Raw genomic sequence first — 18,230 nt, forward strand, 5'->3', positions numbered from 1 at the left:
AGGCACTGCCATCATTATTTTTTCTGGGAAGTTGTATGCATGTATATGTGTGTGTTTGTATGTGCTTTGACACAGAGTTAACACTGGTTTACAGCTTAATCAGTCTGTGTAACTGAATGCATATTTATCAGAGAGAAAATTCATGCTCAAAGAATCAGACCTCAGCCCATACATCATTATCAAACACACACACACACACACACACACACACACCACACACACACACACACACACACACACACACACACACACACACACACACACACGCTCACTGTTGGGACACACACAGACACGCGCGCACACACACACACACACACAGATCCACATTTCATTAGAGGGGCAGATTCAGGCAGCAGTAGATTAAAAACAACGTGTGTTTTTACAGGTCCATAAATCAAGCATGGGACGAGGGGGATTCATTTAGAGAACAGCAGAGTTGTGGCGTAGTTGCCCTCACGTGACTAATGCTTAACTGCGATACTTTGATACACTGCCTTTTTATTAGTTTCATTCTCTCCTGCCGCCCCATATCAATGATTATCTCTCAGCTCACATTTGACTTGCAGAGTAGGCTAGATGTTGTGTTCATTTTAGCTGAACATTTCGATGATGAAGCGGCCTCCCCCTCTAACCAGTGATTAAGCCTACACATTGGCAAAATGACGAGGCCTACAGAACAGTATTAGCAGCATAATGCGTCCTAATCTTACACAACTTTGTTGCACCAGATTGATCTTGTGTAGAAGAAGGGAGTAAATCACTGTTTTATTTTATTTTCACGCCCTGCGTACTGTGTTCTGATGGTCACGGTCTTGATTCTTTCCGTGCACCGAGCTGTTGAATGGTAGCATGGCTGTTAATCTGTTATTGCTATTTGAGCTGCTCATACTTTGAAAAACGGTATCAGTGTTTTAATGGTGTGTGAAGCACTCCTATAAAATGTTGTGTTGATCACTGGTGTTGGGGTATAAAAGCAACATCACACATGCACACCCACACATGTGATGCTCCCTCCACTCAGGTGTACCTGTGTACGTGTGTGTGTGTGTGAGTGTGTAATCTCCAGCTCTCAGTGGTCTCTGTGTGTGTCGGTGCCGGTCTCAGGCTAGAGAGCAGGTGTAATTTCCTCTGCACTAAAACCCCAACAAGTGGCACCAGGGGAGAGAGGAGCATATTACAGGTTCAAGCGGCTCTGCTCCCCTGGACCACAGAGAGCTACAGGCTCTCCTGACCTGTGACCAGGCACAGCCCCTATGTGTGTGTGGATGTGTGTGTGTTTGTGTGTTGAGGGAGGCTCAGAGGTGTCGGAGCTGCCCCACTGTGTTTCTTTCATGGTGTAAAGCCTTTATTAGGGTACAGACCTGTTTGGGGGGCCGCAGGGCAATATTATTTCACATGTTCCAGCTGAGAAAGGCGCGTGTGTGTGGGTGTGTGTTCACTGTACAGCTTTTAGATAACAGTTCTATATAGAGGCAGGTTAGAAGGTGAGCAGGTTGGGTAAATATATCAAATAACTGTAATAACAGCTGCTGTAAACCATTGACCACAGTTTGACCTTTAACCTCTAAGTCCCTCAGTCACTGCACTGTAGTGTATGGACTGTAGACTACAGGGACTCAGCTGATTGATGGGTGTTGGATGATTTGATGTTTCAAACTTTGAGCTTTTTCTTCCACGAGTGCTGTCCGATCGATTGTGTTGTTACTTCTGAACGGACAATTAACTTTTAAGCGCGGTTTAATTAATTGACTATTTACAGTACTGCATCTCTGAACAACAAATGTCAAAAGAAAGTATAGCAATGATATGTGTGCATGGCAGTCCTGTAAAGCTTAGGAAATTTCCCCAAGTGGTGTTCATGGGGCTGTGGTAATAGCCTTTCCAAGAGCAAAAGTACTCAAGCGTAAGTTTAAGTTAGTGTGCCTTAAAGTAAAATGAGAATTTACCATGTCCAGCTTACTAGCTCGGTACCTGCAGTGGTAACCGAGGTTTATTATAAAGACCAAGGACTGTGTCATGCTTAATTACTTTGTGGGGTTACGTTCCAGTTTACATTCTGCTTTTGTTTACCTCAAAATCAACCCCGTTGTTTTAGAAACGTCGGAGAATTTCAAAATGTGCGCCTGCCGCTGTTATAATCACACACTGCACATGTGCATTGCGAGCATAGAAAGCTTGACAATTGATGCGGCTTAGTGGACTCAGTCAGATGTAAAGATTTGGGATTTCAGAGAGCAGGTGGAGGAGTACAAAGCTCCCGTTCAGAAAGTCTGGAAAATATATTCGATCTAATTCAGCTCAGTGTGATGGTGCGCTGAGCTCCGTCTCCCTCGTCATTTGCAGCGATGTTCTGTAACACAGAGAGCTGCAACAGGACAGAGTAATTTGACAGACCTTTGTCATTCCTACAGGTCTGTGTGTGGCAGGGAAACCGTGTTAATTGGTGCCTCTCATCTCTCCTCTGAAGGGCACCGCTGCCTATTAATACAGTGTCATGATAAATTAGCCCAAATAAAACCCTACACAGAGCAATGAGTGATGAGCTTATGCCTGTGTGAGTGTATGTTGGTGCACGTGCACTTGGAATTTTCCTTGAGTGAGTCTTCCTCATTAATTTTTGGTAGCCAAATCTCCATTAGGTTTAAATGATTGACCAAGACGAGCCAGCCAGGGCAAGGGAGAGGACTGGACTGATGGGCAGAGGGCAGGAAAAACCGTGAGAGATGAATCGAGGAGTGCAGAGTCTGGGTGAGGAGGGAGGTGGAAGGAGAAGAGAGTGAGGGGAGGTGGGGGTGGGGGGGCAAGGATGCTCATCCATTACATCCCACAGCGGCCCAGGGGTCGTCTGCAGTAAGACTGATTCAGAGCGATCAGGTTTGGACTCCATCACCCATAAATCCTGGCATGCGACGCTGATGGATGTGGGCCATAAAGCCTCCCGCTCTGACATGTGGAGAGCAACATGGAGAACCATGGGAAAATGCGAGTGCTCCAGGTTAATGTCAACGAGGCCTGGGAGTGAAGAGAGGATGATGGAGGGAAAGAAAGACGGGGACAGGGAAAGATCAGAGGTGTGGAGAAGGGGTGGGAGAAGAATGAGCGGGCCGAGAGCAGGACGTTAAAAAAAGCAAGTGGAGTTCGTGGGGACGTTGTAACAGAATTTACTGTGACATTGCAGTGATTCAGCTGTCATCATGTGGGTTTAAACTCATGTTGCTTGGAGTGCACTGAATAGTTCAGCACCCGTTTGTGAGGGATGAAGACGTGTAAATATCTTTCCTGACACTCATTTTGTAATTTATCTCCTCACATCTCTAAAGGTTGGTGATAAGCTGCGTCAACCCAACCACCAGAATAAATGTGGCAAATGTAAATTACCGTACACCATTGATATGTTGAAACTTTCCTTATTTATCTTGCAACATAACATTCCTTTATCCTGCTTTAGGCTTAAAGTTGTGTTGCAACAACGCTGTGCTAGGATTACGCATAAACCGCTTGTTCAGGTTGATGAAAGGATCGCGTCTTGGCTTAATTGGGTCGCCACAAACATATCTTTTAAAGTTCTGTAATTTTTGGCTGCAAAATGTTTCAACATCTGTCAAAAATATCCGGTTGCGTTGCTACGAATATGGCTGTAAAATGTCCCGACGTCTCATTGAAAACATCCAGCAGGTTTCACGCTTACAAATGTGTAATGCTATCTGTGAAAGTGGACTTTGGCATGGCTGATGTCTTGTTAAAAGTACCAGATATTGTTTCCACGAGCAAGGCTGGAAATTGTCCTCATGTCTTAACAAAACTATCTGGTTTTGTCATGCACATGGCTGGAAAATTAAATCTTGTTACAAGTGTTGAAACGCTCTTTTGAACAGTACACTTTGGTGTGGAAGCAGTCTTGTTAAAAATCTTCTTTTGCCATGAAAATGGCTGGAAAATATCCGGACGTCTTTTCATTAAAAATATTGAGTGGGTCATGCTTACAAATATTGAAATGCTGGCTCGAAGTACGGTCTCTGGCGTGGCAGCTGTCTCGCCCAGCTGTAACACTACCACCATTCCCTCCACCTACTGACATGAAAGTCAGCTCATATACATGTAATGTGAACGTCAAATGCCACAAACTGTAAAAAATGTCAATATGGTTCGCATGATATGCAAATTTGAACCTATGCATGTTTTGCAGAAACATAAAATGCCAACATTTTACTCTGGCGATTGGGTAGCTGCATCGCTGTATCATAGTGTTTTTAGTGGAGTGTTATTAGTTCTGTATGTCCTTTGATTTATCCTGTTATTGTATATGTCTGCATGGTGTTTGATGCATGACCAAGATGAATACAGCTCATTAAAAAAGCCTTGTGATTATAATGGGGCCAAATACAGGAACTGCCGACCTGGCGAGACAGGAAATGGAGACATGTGTACTTCCTCATTAACGGAGCCCCATTTGGGCCATAAAGCAGCATCCCAATGCGCACAAAGAAAATGCCCTGATTAGCGGGGTGGAGGGGCATTGCTGCCCTAATGAAGGTTTCCCCCACAGTCATTTATGATATTGGTATGGGTGGTATGGTGACTAGGCCTATGGGATGAGCTGACTTATGGAGATAGGGACGTAAGATGGCAGCGTATTTGTATGGATGGGAGAGATGAGAGGGCCGAGGGAACGCATATCCACAACTCATTTGCAGGAGTCAGTTTTACTAGGTTGCGTCTAATGGAGATGAGCTTGTGCTAAGAGCCTGGGGAGACGCTAATTTTACATAAAACCAGAAGAGGTTTGAGAGCTGTGTGTGTGTTTGTGTGTGTGGTCAGGTTGTGTCTACTACTCGCCAAGTAAACTCTCAACGCTGACCATCTTTTCCCATAAAAGCTTCGTTTCTTCATCCAGCTGCAGAAGAAATGATTCATAGTGACGTTGTGACGTCACTTATCATGTTTGCTCTTTTAATTTACATTTTAATGAATTGATATCTGATAAAAACACTGTATTTGGTTTAATCTCTACAGAGAGACTTCTGCCCAGATTTACTGAGATTGTGTTAATCTTATTTTTTTTTTTTTTGTGCCTCATGTTGATGCCAAGAGTGCTAACTTTCATTCCAACTCTGTCGACAAATTCATGCAAACAACGCAACGTTTTTCTGTCACCTTTTAATGATTTTATGGGCACCACAATGATTTCTCCGGAAAGTTGGAAAGCGTTCATAGACAGTGTTTTATATGCGCAGCCTTGTGTATAAATAGCTATTATGTGGGCCAGATAATGGGATTTACATCGAATTTATGAGGCTATTTTTTGACCAGTGGTATTGTGCGTGCCATACACTCATTAGGGTGGTTTGATATAAATAGCACGGCATTCTGACTTTGTCATTTTGTAGATGTTGTTGGTGCACTTTTCTCTGTGAACTTTAGGAAATGGAAATTGATGGGGAAAATAAACACATAAATATAGATTTTAAGGCAATTTCACGCAACTTGCCAAGTTCTGCGGATAAACTCATCCCCCCCTCCCCACCGCTGTCTCCTCCTCTCCCAGCTTCCTAATTTCTCCACTTTTTCTTGTCCCACCCTCCATCACTCCCCCCACCGTCGCCACAGCAGCTACCTGAGGCCCTTGTGTCCACCTCATTCATCACCCGGGTTTGATTCCTCTGCTTCGAGAGAAAGAGGAGAAAGAGTTGAGGAGGAAGAGTAAAGAGTCATAACAAACCCTCCTCTGTTCTCTCCCCGTCTTTTACCTCCCTTCCTTCAGTGTGTGAGGGAGAGATGAATGCAGCCAGTGGAATTAATTGCACCCCGTTACTGAAGATCAGCAAGTTTGCACTGTTGGCGTGCTGATCTGCCATATGGCTGCCCACTAGGTGAACACTTTGATTAATGTTGCCCACTCCCCGGTTTTTTCTCCCCGCTAATATTTGATTCTGATAGCTGAAACTCAGCTCCTCATTCGGAGTCTCTCCATCTTCGGGCCTCACTCTCCTCCTGTTTCCTTTCTGTTTTCCTCCGCTCACCTGAGCCATCTGTGTTTGCAGCTTAAGTTCGCTTTCCAGTCTTGCCTTCTCTTTTATTGTTGTTTTTCCACGAGCTTTGCTTACAAAGTGCAACGTGGCATCGGTGCAGGCTGTGTGGAGTTTAGAGTATCCGTGAGATTAGAGGGAGGAAGAGAGGCTGGAGCGCGTTCCTGTTAGAGATTTGGAGCTAAGGGTAGGCGTCCTTCGCAGTTGATTAGGCCCCTGGTGTGTCGAGGGTTTCTCCATTAGCCTCCTCAGCCTCTCACTTTCTACTGCGCACAGTGACTACTCTCTACCCCAGAGGTCTGGGACACACACACAAACAAACAGGAACAGACACACACGCCATGCACACAGGCAGATAGGATGCTGTGCTGGAGTCCAGGCGGTAACAAGGAGGTGAACAGATGCTGGAGTCACAATATCAATAGGGCTGAGTGTAGGTAATAATACCTTAGTGGGGTTCAGCCATGAGACAGCGCTAACTAGAGAGGCAACTCTCAAGTGGAGCATTCACTATCTGCAAATCACACCATGCAGCTGTGTGCGTGTGTGTGCGTGTTTGTGTTTGTGGGTGCACTTCCTCCCATTACATGTTGGAGCGAGCCTGTTTTTGCTGCAGGGGAGCAGTGGGATGGTGTCAGTGCCATCATCAACTCTGAGATAAAATGTTCTCACCTAAGGTCACAAGTTCAACTTTGTTTTCCTTTTTTTTTTCCTGCTGCTATAATGAGGCAGCAATAACAGAACAGTATGCAGACATCTACACTGGAACATCTATTACAATCACTCAGGTGCTTTGTTTTCCCTCTGTTTTATGGCCTGTTCCTGCTGCTCATCTATTTTGGTCTTCCTCAGTCTTGTTAAGTGCTGCCATTCTCCTGTGTTTGGATGTGGCCCAGAGGGCCCTTAGCGAGACCAGGGGCTGGGAATGAGCTGCGAGCCCCAGCCAGGGGGTGCCCACGGTAGGCTGCCAGTCCCACTAAATCTCCCTGATTACCCGGGGTGGCTGTGGTGTGATGGGGCGGTTACCAAGGTGGTGGGCTCTCCAAAGAGGCTGATTGAGATGCAAATGGAGGCCATAACTCAGAGGTAATGCAGACCTGAGCACCCTTTGCCTTGTCCGTTCCTGTTCACCTCCCTCTCTCATCGCTCCCCATTTACTCCAGCATAGGAGGAGGGACTGTTATTGTCTCAGTATAAAGTTAGATATTTATCATAGTGTAAGATAAGGGTGGAGAAATAAGGGTGTGGGCTGAAGGGAATAAGACGGTATGAGCATGTAAATAGATAGGGGTTTTGATTAAGGTAAGAAATAACCAGACACGACCAGATGAAGTGTGTACTCCTGCGTTTGACCACTTGAACACACGCACATGCAGACGCGTGTGAAGATGCCAAACTCTGTTTCTCAGAAAGAACAGATGGACACAATAAAGTGCGAGGGACTCGGCTCGCCAGTAGAAAGGTGGAGTGAACAGGGGAGGAGGAGGGGGAGGAGTAATTGCACAGTCCTTTGCTGAATTGTTCTGTGGATGCAAATTTAAATCCCTCCTATTATTTTAATAATCTGCCTTTTACTGCTTGTGCTCGGATCATTTGTTTGCAAACCAGGTTATTTGGAGAGGGAGGCTCGGGGGTAATTTCATGCTTTGGAGCATTTATATCTATAACTTAATGAGGAGAGGGCCTGTTGTTTCCTGGTAATACACTGCTAGAGGGGAGCAAACTTTTTATTCTCCGTTTAGGGTACTGTTAGAGGGCAATAATGTGGGATTACTCGGATGGAATTAAGGAGCAAACTGAGGAGAGACCTAATGCAGCTTTGGGTGATAGACCAAACTTAATACTGATGTTTCATTCAGGGTGTTTTAGGTTCATGGGATCTACCATAGGAGACGGGCTATCCCATTTGCCCATTACAATAAGCTTACACAAATTCCTTCAAAGATTTCTTCAGATTTAAGCATCCTCAGTCCCCAGCTGCTGCCTAATTAGGCTCTGTCTGGTTTTACCCCGGTGCACGTCTTCTTTTCTTTCTTGATTGCCTAAACTTCTTAAAATGTTTATGCAACAGACAAACTGTAGACTGTGTATCAGTTTATGAAATTCAGATCTGTCTCCTGCTTATTGTCACTCACTTCGTGCCAGGGCAGGAAGTCAGCCCGGTGGCCCGGCCCAACTCGATTTAACACAACCTTATTACATTTAGCCGATAGACAAAAGGAAGACTCGCTGTCTGCACGGTCCTGTGAGATGATCGGGATTGTTTAATGTGGTTACTCTCCTTCAGTGGAGCCAGAGATGTCGCGGGACGGAGGGAGAAGGTGCGTGTCCACGTCCCGCCGTCCACCTCTTCTTCTTCTTCCCTTCCTCCTCGCTGTCATTCCTTTGCTCCTCTGTTCCCCTGTGAAGGACTCCTCTCTCTGCAAATTTAATCAGACTGCATGAATTAAAGCAATAACTCAATTTGTTTACAAGGCGTCATTTATTCTCTGTCAGGCCGGCGCTCCGTTGACAATCTGCGGCTCGCTGACCCCCGACCTTTGCCGAGGTCACATGGTGCATTTATTACGCCGCTCAACGAGAGTCTTTCAGGCTATTATCAGGCGACAAGGGGCTAAAGATGCATGATGAGAATCCTATTATTCAAATGTGCGTAACGCTGTAACAGAATGCAAAACCACATGACCTTATCAACAGACAGGGTAGATCATGTAAATGGTGCTCGAACAGCTACAGTTGGTGGTAATGAATGTGTTTATGAACAAGATAATTACCATAACAGCTCCGACGATTCATTGATTAATTGTTAGGCTGTCATCTAAATTAATCGCCAACTATTTTGATAATCGATGAACTGGTTTGAGGAATTTTTTAAAGAAAAACATTCTTTGATAACAGCTTCTTAAATGTGAATATTTTCTGGTTTCTTCTCCTCTATGACTTTAAGCTGAATGTTTGGGTTGTGAACAAAACAAGACATCTGGGAAACATTAAAACGAAAATGTTTCACAATTTTCTGACATTTAATAATCTGGACATCTAATCGACTAATCAAGAAAATAATCAGCAGATTAAAGGACAATGAAAATAATCATAAGTTGCAGCTCTTGTAGGGTTACAATGAATGAAGCTTCGTCTTCATCCACACAAAGAAAAAAAAAATAATGGTTTACTTCAGCACAAGAAAAGGTGGTACAGAATAATTTGCCAAAACAAAAAAACTTGCAATTACTAGGAAACCATCAATCACTTACATTTTTGAATGCTAATTAATCAAATCTCAAATAAACTTCATCTACACCCCTGAATTATTGTTTTGCTCTGAGTTTGACACTGTTAAGCATTTGATTTCCCCTCTTTTATTTCCCCCTTCTTGATCATTGTATCACAGGTCGCTCCACCATTCACTCATTTTGTTTCAACTTGTATCGTGAATTCACATCCGTGCAACTGAATACCGGAGACGATATCCCACAGAGCAGAGAGAAAAAAAAGTCAAAATCTCTTGTATTTCCAAGCTAAACTATTGTGACACTGGAAAATGGTAAGCAGTTTAGAATATTGCCAAACAAAAGAGCTTTTAATCAAAGTGCACACCAGACCCTGCGGAGTGTAAAACACTCCCTCATCAAAAGGCCTATTATACACTTACTCACATCAAAGGCCTGCATGTTTCTTAATTGCCAGATTCTTTTCTTATTCAATTATGTTATGTTTTTATAAGGCTGATACAAAAAGAGCTCGCGTAACCAAATCAAAGGAGCTTAATTTATCATCTCTGCGCGGCGATGTGTGTTCACTACAACAGTGTACACACGTGTAAACGCGTGCATCTCCTGCGAGTGTGTTTGGTTCCCTCCCAGCCCCTCCGGATAGCCAGATGATACGAGGCACGAGTGTTTCAGGAGAAATTAAACAGTGTAAAACTAGCAGGTTTAGATAAAGCAATCACATTACTGCCGCACTTGAAAAGAACACATTATTTTGTACTTGAGCGAGTGTTGAGCTTTATTGCTGACGCCCTCCCAAATAGAAAAGTTGTGTATGGAGTATAAGTGCACAGGGTCTAGGAGTTTTCCCGGCGACTTTATTGTTATCTGAACCACAACATAATCAGCACCTAAGTCTGCGTGTGCCGTTCGGCCCAACACTAAAGTCCCCGCGCAGAATTGCAAAATAAGCTGGGTGTAAATATGTAATTGCCAGTGCTTATTCTGAGATCTGAAATATTAGGGGGCAATATGGATCGCATTAAAATCCTGGTTGTTAGGGGTATCGGTTACACTGAAGACATGCAGGAAAATGTGCACTGTCTGCGAATCTGGCGGAGATGGAGTGGGTGAGATGTGGGGGGGAGATAGGAGCAGGAGAGGGTGAGGAAATGGAGAGGAAGAGAGACAGAGGGAGGAAGAGGAGAGTAAGATGAAAATCTCTTAATGTCTTTCTGAGAACATAGACACGTTATTTAAATCTCCATCACTTTTTAATGTAAATCTGATCAGGCCTCTTGCTGGACGGAAAAAGAAGGGGAGAAGTGAAGGAGAGGCAGTGACGCGCGCGCACACACACACACACACACGCACACACACACACACACACACACACACACACACACACACAGATGGATAGAAAGAAACAGGTTTATAAAATAACATTGTTAGGATTGAAAGCTGGATGTCACCGTCTCATCTCACACTTTTATCCATTAGAGAACACACAACACTTTAGAAATGATATCGCCGTCCTTCGCCTTGATCAAAAATAACCCAGGCTGGCTGTGGAATATCTTGTGTGTGTGTGTGTGTGTGTGTGTGTGTGTGTGTTGGTATGTAGGGGCACATGTGTAAGTTTGTATGTGCGCGTGTATGTGTGCGTTTTGTGTGGAATCTGATATCTGCCTCAGGCCCCATGGCCCTGGTCTGTCTGCATCCGAAAAGCAAACTCTGCAATTATGATGACCGCCCTGTCCTTTTCATTTCCCATCTCTGTCTCTCTCTCGCTCTCTTCCTCTGCGTGTCGGCCTCTCGCACTCTCTCGCTCTCTTTCTTTCTTTTTCCATCTCTCCATCGTTATTTTTTTCTCTCTCTCTGACCCGTCTTTGTCTCTTCTGAAAGGTAAAGAAATTCTTAATGGGTTTCAGTTCACCCGCGATATAAAGTCTCTATATAAAGACTTTTTTTTGTCACACTCACACTCTGGAATCAACTCTCCTTTAAATGTTTTGCTTTTGATCAATTGTAGATTTTTTTGGAGACATCCTTATTGTTGTTCATATTGTTCTCTCAATCTGTGAATTTGATTTTAGTTGAAATATAACAGCAATAATGAATATTACAGAGTGAAAGATGATAAAGTTATCAGGATTTTGACATGATCATTTTATACTTACTGTCATGTATTTATTTAATTCCAAAAAAATTCAATGTAATGATATTTTTTGCATGGTTTTCTGATTGACACTAGTCTGTAAACATGTAGTGGTGAAAAGTACATTTACTTAATTACTGTGCTTGTAGTTTATTTGTTTTCATTTGATGCAGTTGGATGATTTTTCTCCACTACATTACAGTAGTAATGCACTGTTATTTCACAAAATGTATTTTGTCCATTAAAATCTAAAGTTACATTGTAGATTAAAGGTTCACTACAAAGTTTTGGGTAAGAAACTCTAATCAGAAGAGAAAGATATTTATTGACTAAATAAACAAACTGACTTTAAAGGAAAACACAAGTTTACTTTGTTTATATGTGGCGGACCCTGCCACCTTTCTAGCTTCAAACAGTGTTCTGGGGACAGCTTGTTTATTCAGTTATAGAAAAATAAATATTTCAGAATTTGTATTATTACCGTGTTAACATTGTAAATATTAAAATTCTTAGTTTAAATGTCTTCTCAAAAACTACAGTGTGTGCCCTTTATGATAAAACAACTATAATGAGCATATAGACTATAACACCTCACGACACAGCAGTATATAGAATACTTGAGAAATAAAAAATTCTGCCTACACTGTAATGCATCAACATTAATAACTCTGTAATACAAAATGCAATTATGCATAATGAGTACTTTTTTCTTAATTTAAAGTACAAATTGCTGTTAGAACTCAATTACACATTAGCATAAGTCTGTTTTTGATTGAACAGCTAGAATGGAGTATTCTTATATGATGACATCACTACTTTCTCCTGCCTGAAGTAAATAAATAAAAATAAAAACCACAGGATCTTTGTAATCATTTCCCCTTTTTTCTTCTTCCTGTTTTTCTCAGCATGCTCAGTGTTTCTCTGCCGCCTCCACATGACTCCTTGTCAGGTTTGACTGAGTGATTAACTGATTGAAGTGCTTACTAATTAATGTGTTTCATTAATTACACTCATTAATGCTGTGTTTACTAACATGGCCTGCAGTAGCCTTAGTACCTCACCGAACGGAGATGTCAGCAAGCACTTAACTGAGGCCTGGCCTTTACTCTGTGTGTGTGTGCGTGTGTGACTGTGTGTGCGCGTGTGTGTGTGTGTGACTGTGTGTGTGTGCGTGCGTGCGTGTGTGCGTGCGTGCGAGAGAGGTGCCCCTGATGTCCGTGTTGAGAGTATCAGCACGTTTGTGCCTCATTCTCCATGTTTCTCATCTGGAAAATCATCCCATGTCCTTCCTTCACCTTTCCCATATCTGCCCCTGCAATTGCTTGATTTGTAACTTGATTTCAGGAAAGGGAAAACCTGTAGATTATCCAGCTTTCATTAGGGGGGGAAAAACCCAGTCCGTGTCAGAGAAAGAAGAAATCAATTTAATACAGACTTAACTGGAGGAAATTGCATATTCTGCCTGTATGTGCTGAACAGGCACTTTCTCTTCCTCACCAGAGACCTGCCTCCCTATTAATTGCAGTGTGTGTGCATGTCAGCGAGCGAGTGGACGTGTATGTGCGTGCACATTTGTTTGTTTGTTTGCGCGTGTTTGAAATGTGCAGAGCGCGCGCGCGTTCATTTGTGTGTTAGGCGCTCGGATGCATGTTTGAGCGTGCGTTCAGTCTCTTTGTCTGTGGGTGGAGGTCAGTCCTCAGACCTGTGGTAGGGCGCTCAGCCAGATGTGTCTGTTTCTTTATTTGCGGCGTGCATGTGCGTTCAGCCGCACGTGGTGTGTGTCCATATTTCTTTGTTGGGGTATGGCGCGTGCGTAAGCGCGGGGCGCATGTGACTTAGCCAGGTGGAGAGGAAATTGGTTGGTATTTATGAACAAACGTCATAATTGTGACAGGATGATATACGACCGGCACATTCCACAGTTTCCCTCCACCCCCCTCCTCCCTTTTCTCCTTTTCTTTTTTGCTAAAAATATATATCTATGATAAAATACAGTCTTAAAAGCTGATGACCAATTTAGTGTGGCGTGTTGCGGACAAGGTCACAGAGATCTGCGAGTTCCTCTGTGTTCCTCCCTCCGAGGCCTGTTCTAATCTACGGAGCAAGAAGAGGGGCTCAAAGTCATTTCTCTAATTGCTTTTATAAGGTGCCCTTTTCACATGGTGTCTTCTCTGCTCGTTCACTTTCACCGCCATTACAACACCTTACCTCCGCACCTGCTGGTTAAAATACAGTCATTTAGTGCTGCTGCCTTATATTGATATCTCATATTCAGCGGGAGCAGAGCGAGTGCACTTTTTGTCTCTCCTCAGTCACTCTTTAACCATCCTTCTCCATGCCTGGGGTGTTAACCGGGGTCTGCAGGGTAAGTGTTTCATATATATGGGGCTGCTTTTGATTTCGTAAGTGTTGTCCCCGCGTTGGTGATCTATAAGAGGAGCCGAGGTGGTGAGGGGGAAGCAGGAGGTGAGGGAAGATGGAAACAGGGGTTAAAGTGTGAGAGGGAAGGCTGAGAAGGATACGGGAGAGAGAGAAGGGGGGGATGAGATTGAGCCTAGTGCATTAAGACAGTGTATTATTTGGCGGTTCCACTTGCTTGCGTCCATTAGGGGTGGCTGCTATGCTATTAAAGGGGTCAGCGAAGTGTGTGTACCTGTGTGTGTGCGTGCGGGTATGCCTACATGTGTGTGTTTTAAGAGTTAGTAGAGTGGTCCAGTCTCTTATTGAACAGGATGGGGCTCCCCTGCTCTAATACCTCTTCATTTTATTGGATTGGATGGCCCCAGTTATAATTGTATTAGGGCTCTCCCCCCCTCCATCCCCCTGCTCCATCTTTCCCCACAGCAATGACCACATGTCACTCCGCCCAACACACGTGGAAAACTCCAGGAGAGATGAGGGGAACCTCTGCAGAGGCCAACTTCCTTCAATCGATCACTTCTCTCCATCCTCGGTTCCCTTCTTCCTCCTGAAAGTTGTAAAGGTCGTCGTCATGTTACAGACAGCTGTTCTATTGGGTTGACGGCTGGAGGAAAGGTGAGAGGTGGCGGCAGGAGATGGAGGGCTGATGGATCTGACGCGCAAGTTATCATCGTGGTGACCTTGCTGATTTCTCGCCCCGATCTGGCGGCTCTTGCGCGGTCACGAAGACGGACGCGCGATGGCCACGCTTTTTTAGTTTCCAAGCTTATTTACACGCGTGTTTCATTCATAATTAGCCTTTTGCGTTTAGCTGGAGCGATAGGTTGTGTGTAGCTGGGGGCGGTGAGCTCTGTCACCCCGAGCCGAGCTCTGTGGTGTTGCACACTCAGCGATTACTCTGGAGTTAACCAGAGAGGCTTCGCTGCCTCTCACTTTTCCTTCGCCCTTGAAGAGACCAGGAGTTGTCAGGGTCCTCGTAAAAACCCTGAACGATTGCGTCTGTGCGTTCTTCCTCTCTTTTTCTACCCCCTTTTTTTTTCTCCTCTTCTCCTTCCAAAACCTGGCCATCTGTCTAATTGTTCACCTCCATCGCTTTAATGCTTTTTACATGCTTTTTCCCCCCTCTTTCCAGGCAATAAACTTTATTTTCTTCGCAAGACTTCAATCTGCAGGGGGAGGGTAGGCGGGCAGGCTGCTCACCTTCTCCCTGCTGGATTTGCTCCAGTGGCCCCCCTTCAACCCCCCCCCTCCATCCTCCCTCTGGTCTCCCATTACTCCAGCTCTCCTTCCCTGTTCTGCGCCCCCCCGTCTCTGGAGAAGGGGATATGTGTTCGTCAAGCTGACACCTGCTCTCATCTTCTCTGCTGGTCATACACACATGGAGGGCTACCCTGTTGAGGAGGCCTTACGCTGACCTGTTAATTACCACGCCGCTGCCTGCTCTGACCTTGTTTGGGAGTAACGTCTCATCTTTCCGGCGTTGAAATTGAACTGAAGGCTTACCGTAAAGTTTATCGGCCACTTTTTTTTTATCAGAATACTTGGTGACCAGCTGACCCCTTTTTGCTTCACATGCATTTCTGTATGTAAAAGTGGGCAGGAGTGCGAGTGCTGCACATACAAGCGATTAGATGAGACAGTTGTCTCCTCTCACCTGTGATTACTGCTGTGTGCAGATCATATAAGCAGGTACCCTATAATCATATCTATAATAGCCATAATCAGCCCTTTAATGCTTTGTAATAGCATCCATATAATGGTATAGAGTAGCATCAAGAGAATAATTCAGGCATAGATAATGGCGTGATAGCGTGGTTTTACCCTTGAGTCACAACATTGAATTTGTTGTGCGTGTGTGTGTGCCTGTGTATGCATGTATAAATACGCCCTGGGGCTGTTAAGGTGTCTGTAAAATGCCTGAAGAATCACATTTCCATCAGAAGGCGCTCTTAACCCTTTCCTGTTGTCTCTGTGCTCGCTGCTCCATGGAGCGTCCTTGCTGTGAGTGTCATGTACGCTCGGCTCTGCGGAGGCAGACGCGCCGAGGGGGAAGACGTTCCCATATGACGCCCGTGGACTGGAGATCAGATCAGTGGAAAAGGCTGACAGGGGGGCAGTGGTGGTGGCGGTGGAAGGGAGCGTAATGCTGAACGCTCTTCCGGTGTGTAATGTGAGCTGACAGTGTTCCTCGGGGATGGCGGGCAGGACGAAGGGGAGAGGTAGCGTCAAGAATACCTGGTGCTACCGATGCTAGAGGCCAGCTGGGAGTCCTGGGAGCAATATCTCACTCCTTCTCCCTCTCCAGCATGAGGGATGAGTCTAATGGACCATTTGAGCCTGAGCAGAACATGGTGCACCTCGGGTTCACGCTGCACGCACCCGTACACCGAGGTCCCGCGTGAGCTCATATGTTAAAGGGAGATGGAACCTGGGTTATATGTTGAGAGGGCCTGTACTGATAAAGATGTAGAGAAAAAGCAGGAAGGAGGCAGAGGAGAAAGACAGAGAGAGAGTCTGAGTTGACGCGCTTTGGTCGTAACGCTTATTGAAGAGATATGCTCCTTTAGGCCTGCCTGCGTCTCTGCTGAGGCCTCTGCCCTGCAGCACAATGCCACAGTGGGATGGAGAGGATGATGAATATTTAGCCTGTCTTCCTCAGTGTGTAAATGCAGCTATGCATTCACTTCTTAAGTCATTTATCTTTCTCTTCTGCTCTTCTATCCTCCCCCTGTCTCCCAGCATATGGTGTAAGATGAGCTGCGCACACACACACACACACACACACACACACGCGATGAGAACATGCAGTCGGAAGCTGTGAAGTTCTTTAGGAGTCTTTGGTCGGGAATGTGATCACATGTCAACACTCTTTTTAATTTATTTTTCATCAGAATAGTCAGTTTTGTTTAGATGGCTCAAATGACACAGTATACGACATCCTTTGTCCTTTTAGACCCTCAATTCACATGAGAAAAAACTCCCCAAAGAATCTTTTTTACAAGGGACAAAAGGAGGAAACCTCAGAGGAGCGCTCCCTCTTCTGGGATGCACAGGCGTCTTTACTATTCACACAGGAGATGTTTAGATCCTTATGTTTAATCGCACTTCAAACAGGATGAAACCTCACACCGTTTTTTTAATAATTTAAACCTGGACTTGATGATAATAGATGTCAAAATCCGCACTGATTGTTCCTCTGCTGTTGCTGCTGGTTATAACAGTCGCACTCTTGTGTTTCTTGTGTCTACAGCACAAAGCAAGAGTTGAAGCCATGATGTGCGACCTGGCCTCTTTCCGCAGCGTCAGGGAGTTTGCTGACTCTTTCAAGGCCAAGAATCTGTGAGTATAAACCAAATTGTTGATTTTCTATGTGAGATGTCCTATTATCTCTAATATGTTCTGCCTTTCTTCAAATTATTTGCTTAATTTTTAGTTGGATAAGACGTGAGTAGACTTTAAAACCTCTACAATCCTGATTCCACGAAAGTTGGCAACGCTTTTGTCACTCTGCTTGTTGCAGAACAGAATAAGTGAATGACTGAGGAGTTATCAGTTTGAACATTAAATATCTTTGTACTGTATTCAGTAGAGATCGAAAAGGATTTGCAAATATTTTTTTTTTAATTGATGTTCTCAACGTCTCTCACAAGAGTGAACAAAATACTAGAGCGCATACTTCCTCCAAGGCCCAACAGTCGCCTTTAAATAAAGAACGTCAGAAAACCTTTTTGGATCCGTCCCTTTATCAGGATCTGCAGCAAGATTTAATAGGGTCTATTTTGGGCTGGGGGCCGTCCTCCTCACATGTTTTTTGGAAATCCTTTCGGTAGTTTTTGTGTAATCCTGCTGACAAACCAACCAACAAATACACAGACACAGATGAAAACAAAATCTCCTTGGCGGTCCTAATGAATAAAAAACAAAGAGGACTACACAGGCTCTGTCACTCAGGCCGATCACTGTATTCATCACCATACTTCGAGGACATCCAAACTTTCCTGACGAACACCATATGGACACTCTTCGGGTCCCAGGAGTGAGTGTGTCTATTTGTGTCCATTTGCTTGACATTGGTCGAACGCACTACAAGACTTTATGGCACTTTTTTATTTTGTGGTGGTCAGCTTTTACGGCATGTGTTTTGCGTCCTGCGGTCGCTCGCACCGTTGCTATTTTTGGGGTCATGAATTCTGTCATCCATACTGCTCATCCACCCGCAGGTCTCCAAGCGAGGGGAGTGTGTGTGTGTGTGTGTGTGTGTGTGTGTTTGTGTGTGTGTGTGTGTGTGTGTGTGTGTGTGTTTGTCTGTATGCGGGTGTCAGGGGAGCCCCTTGGGGAGAGGCAGGGCAGTCATTGCCCCCAGCAGCCCTGGGGCAGGGTATGGCCATCCAGGACACGTGTCTTGGGTCACAGCCA

General features: G+C 44.6%; 1 protein-coding gene across 2 annotated transcripts in view; it reads left to right on the forward strand.

Moving 5' to 3' along the window:
- wwox (WW domain containing oxidoreductase) overlaps positions 1 to 18,230 on the forward strand; it is a 138,084-nt gene that overhangs the window by 20,793 nt on the left and 99,061 nt on the right. For both annotated transcript variants that reach the window (XM_030426105.1, XM_030426104.1), the window contains exon 6: positions 17,065 to 17,153. In XM_030426105.1, the coding sequence (XP_030281965.1) occupies positions 17,065 to 17,153 (89 nt within the window). The remainder of the gene's footprint in view (positions 1 to 17,064; positions 17,154 to 18,230) is intronic.

The sequence above is a fragment of the Sparus aurata genome, chromosome 8, assembly GCF_900880675.1.
Source record: "Sparus aurata chromosome 8, fSpaAur1.1, whole genome shotgun sequence".
Lineage (NCBI taxonomy): Eukaryota > Metazoa > Chordata > Actinopteri > Spariformes > Sparidae > Sparus > Sparus aurata.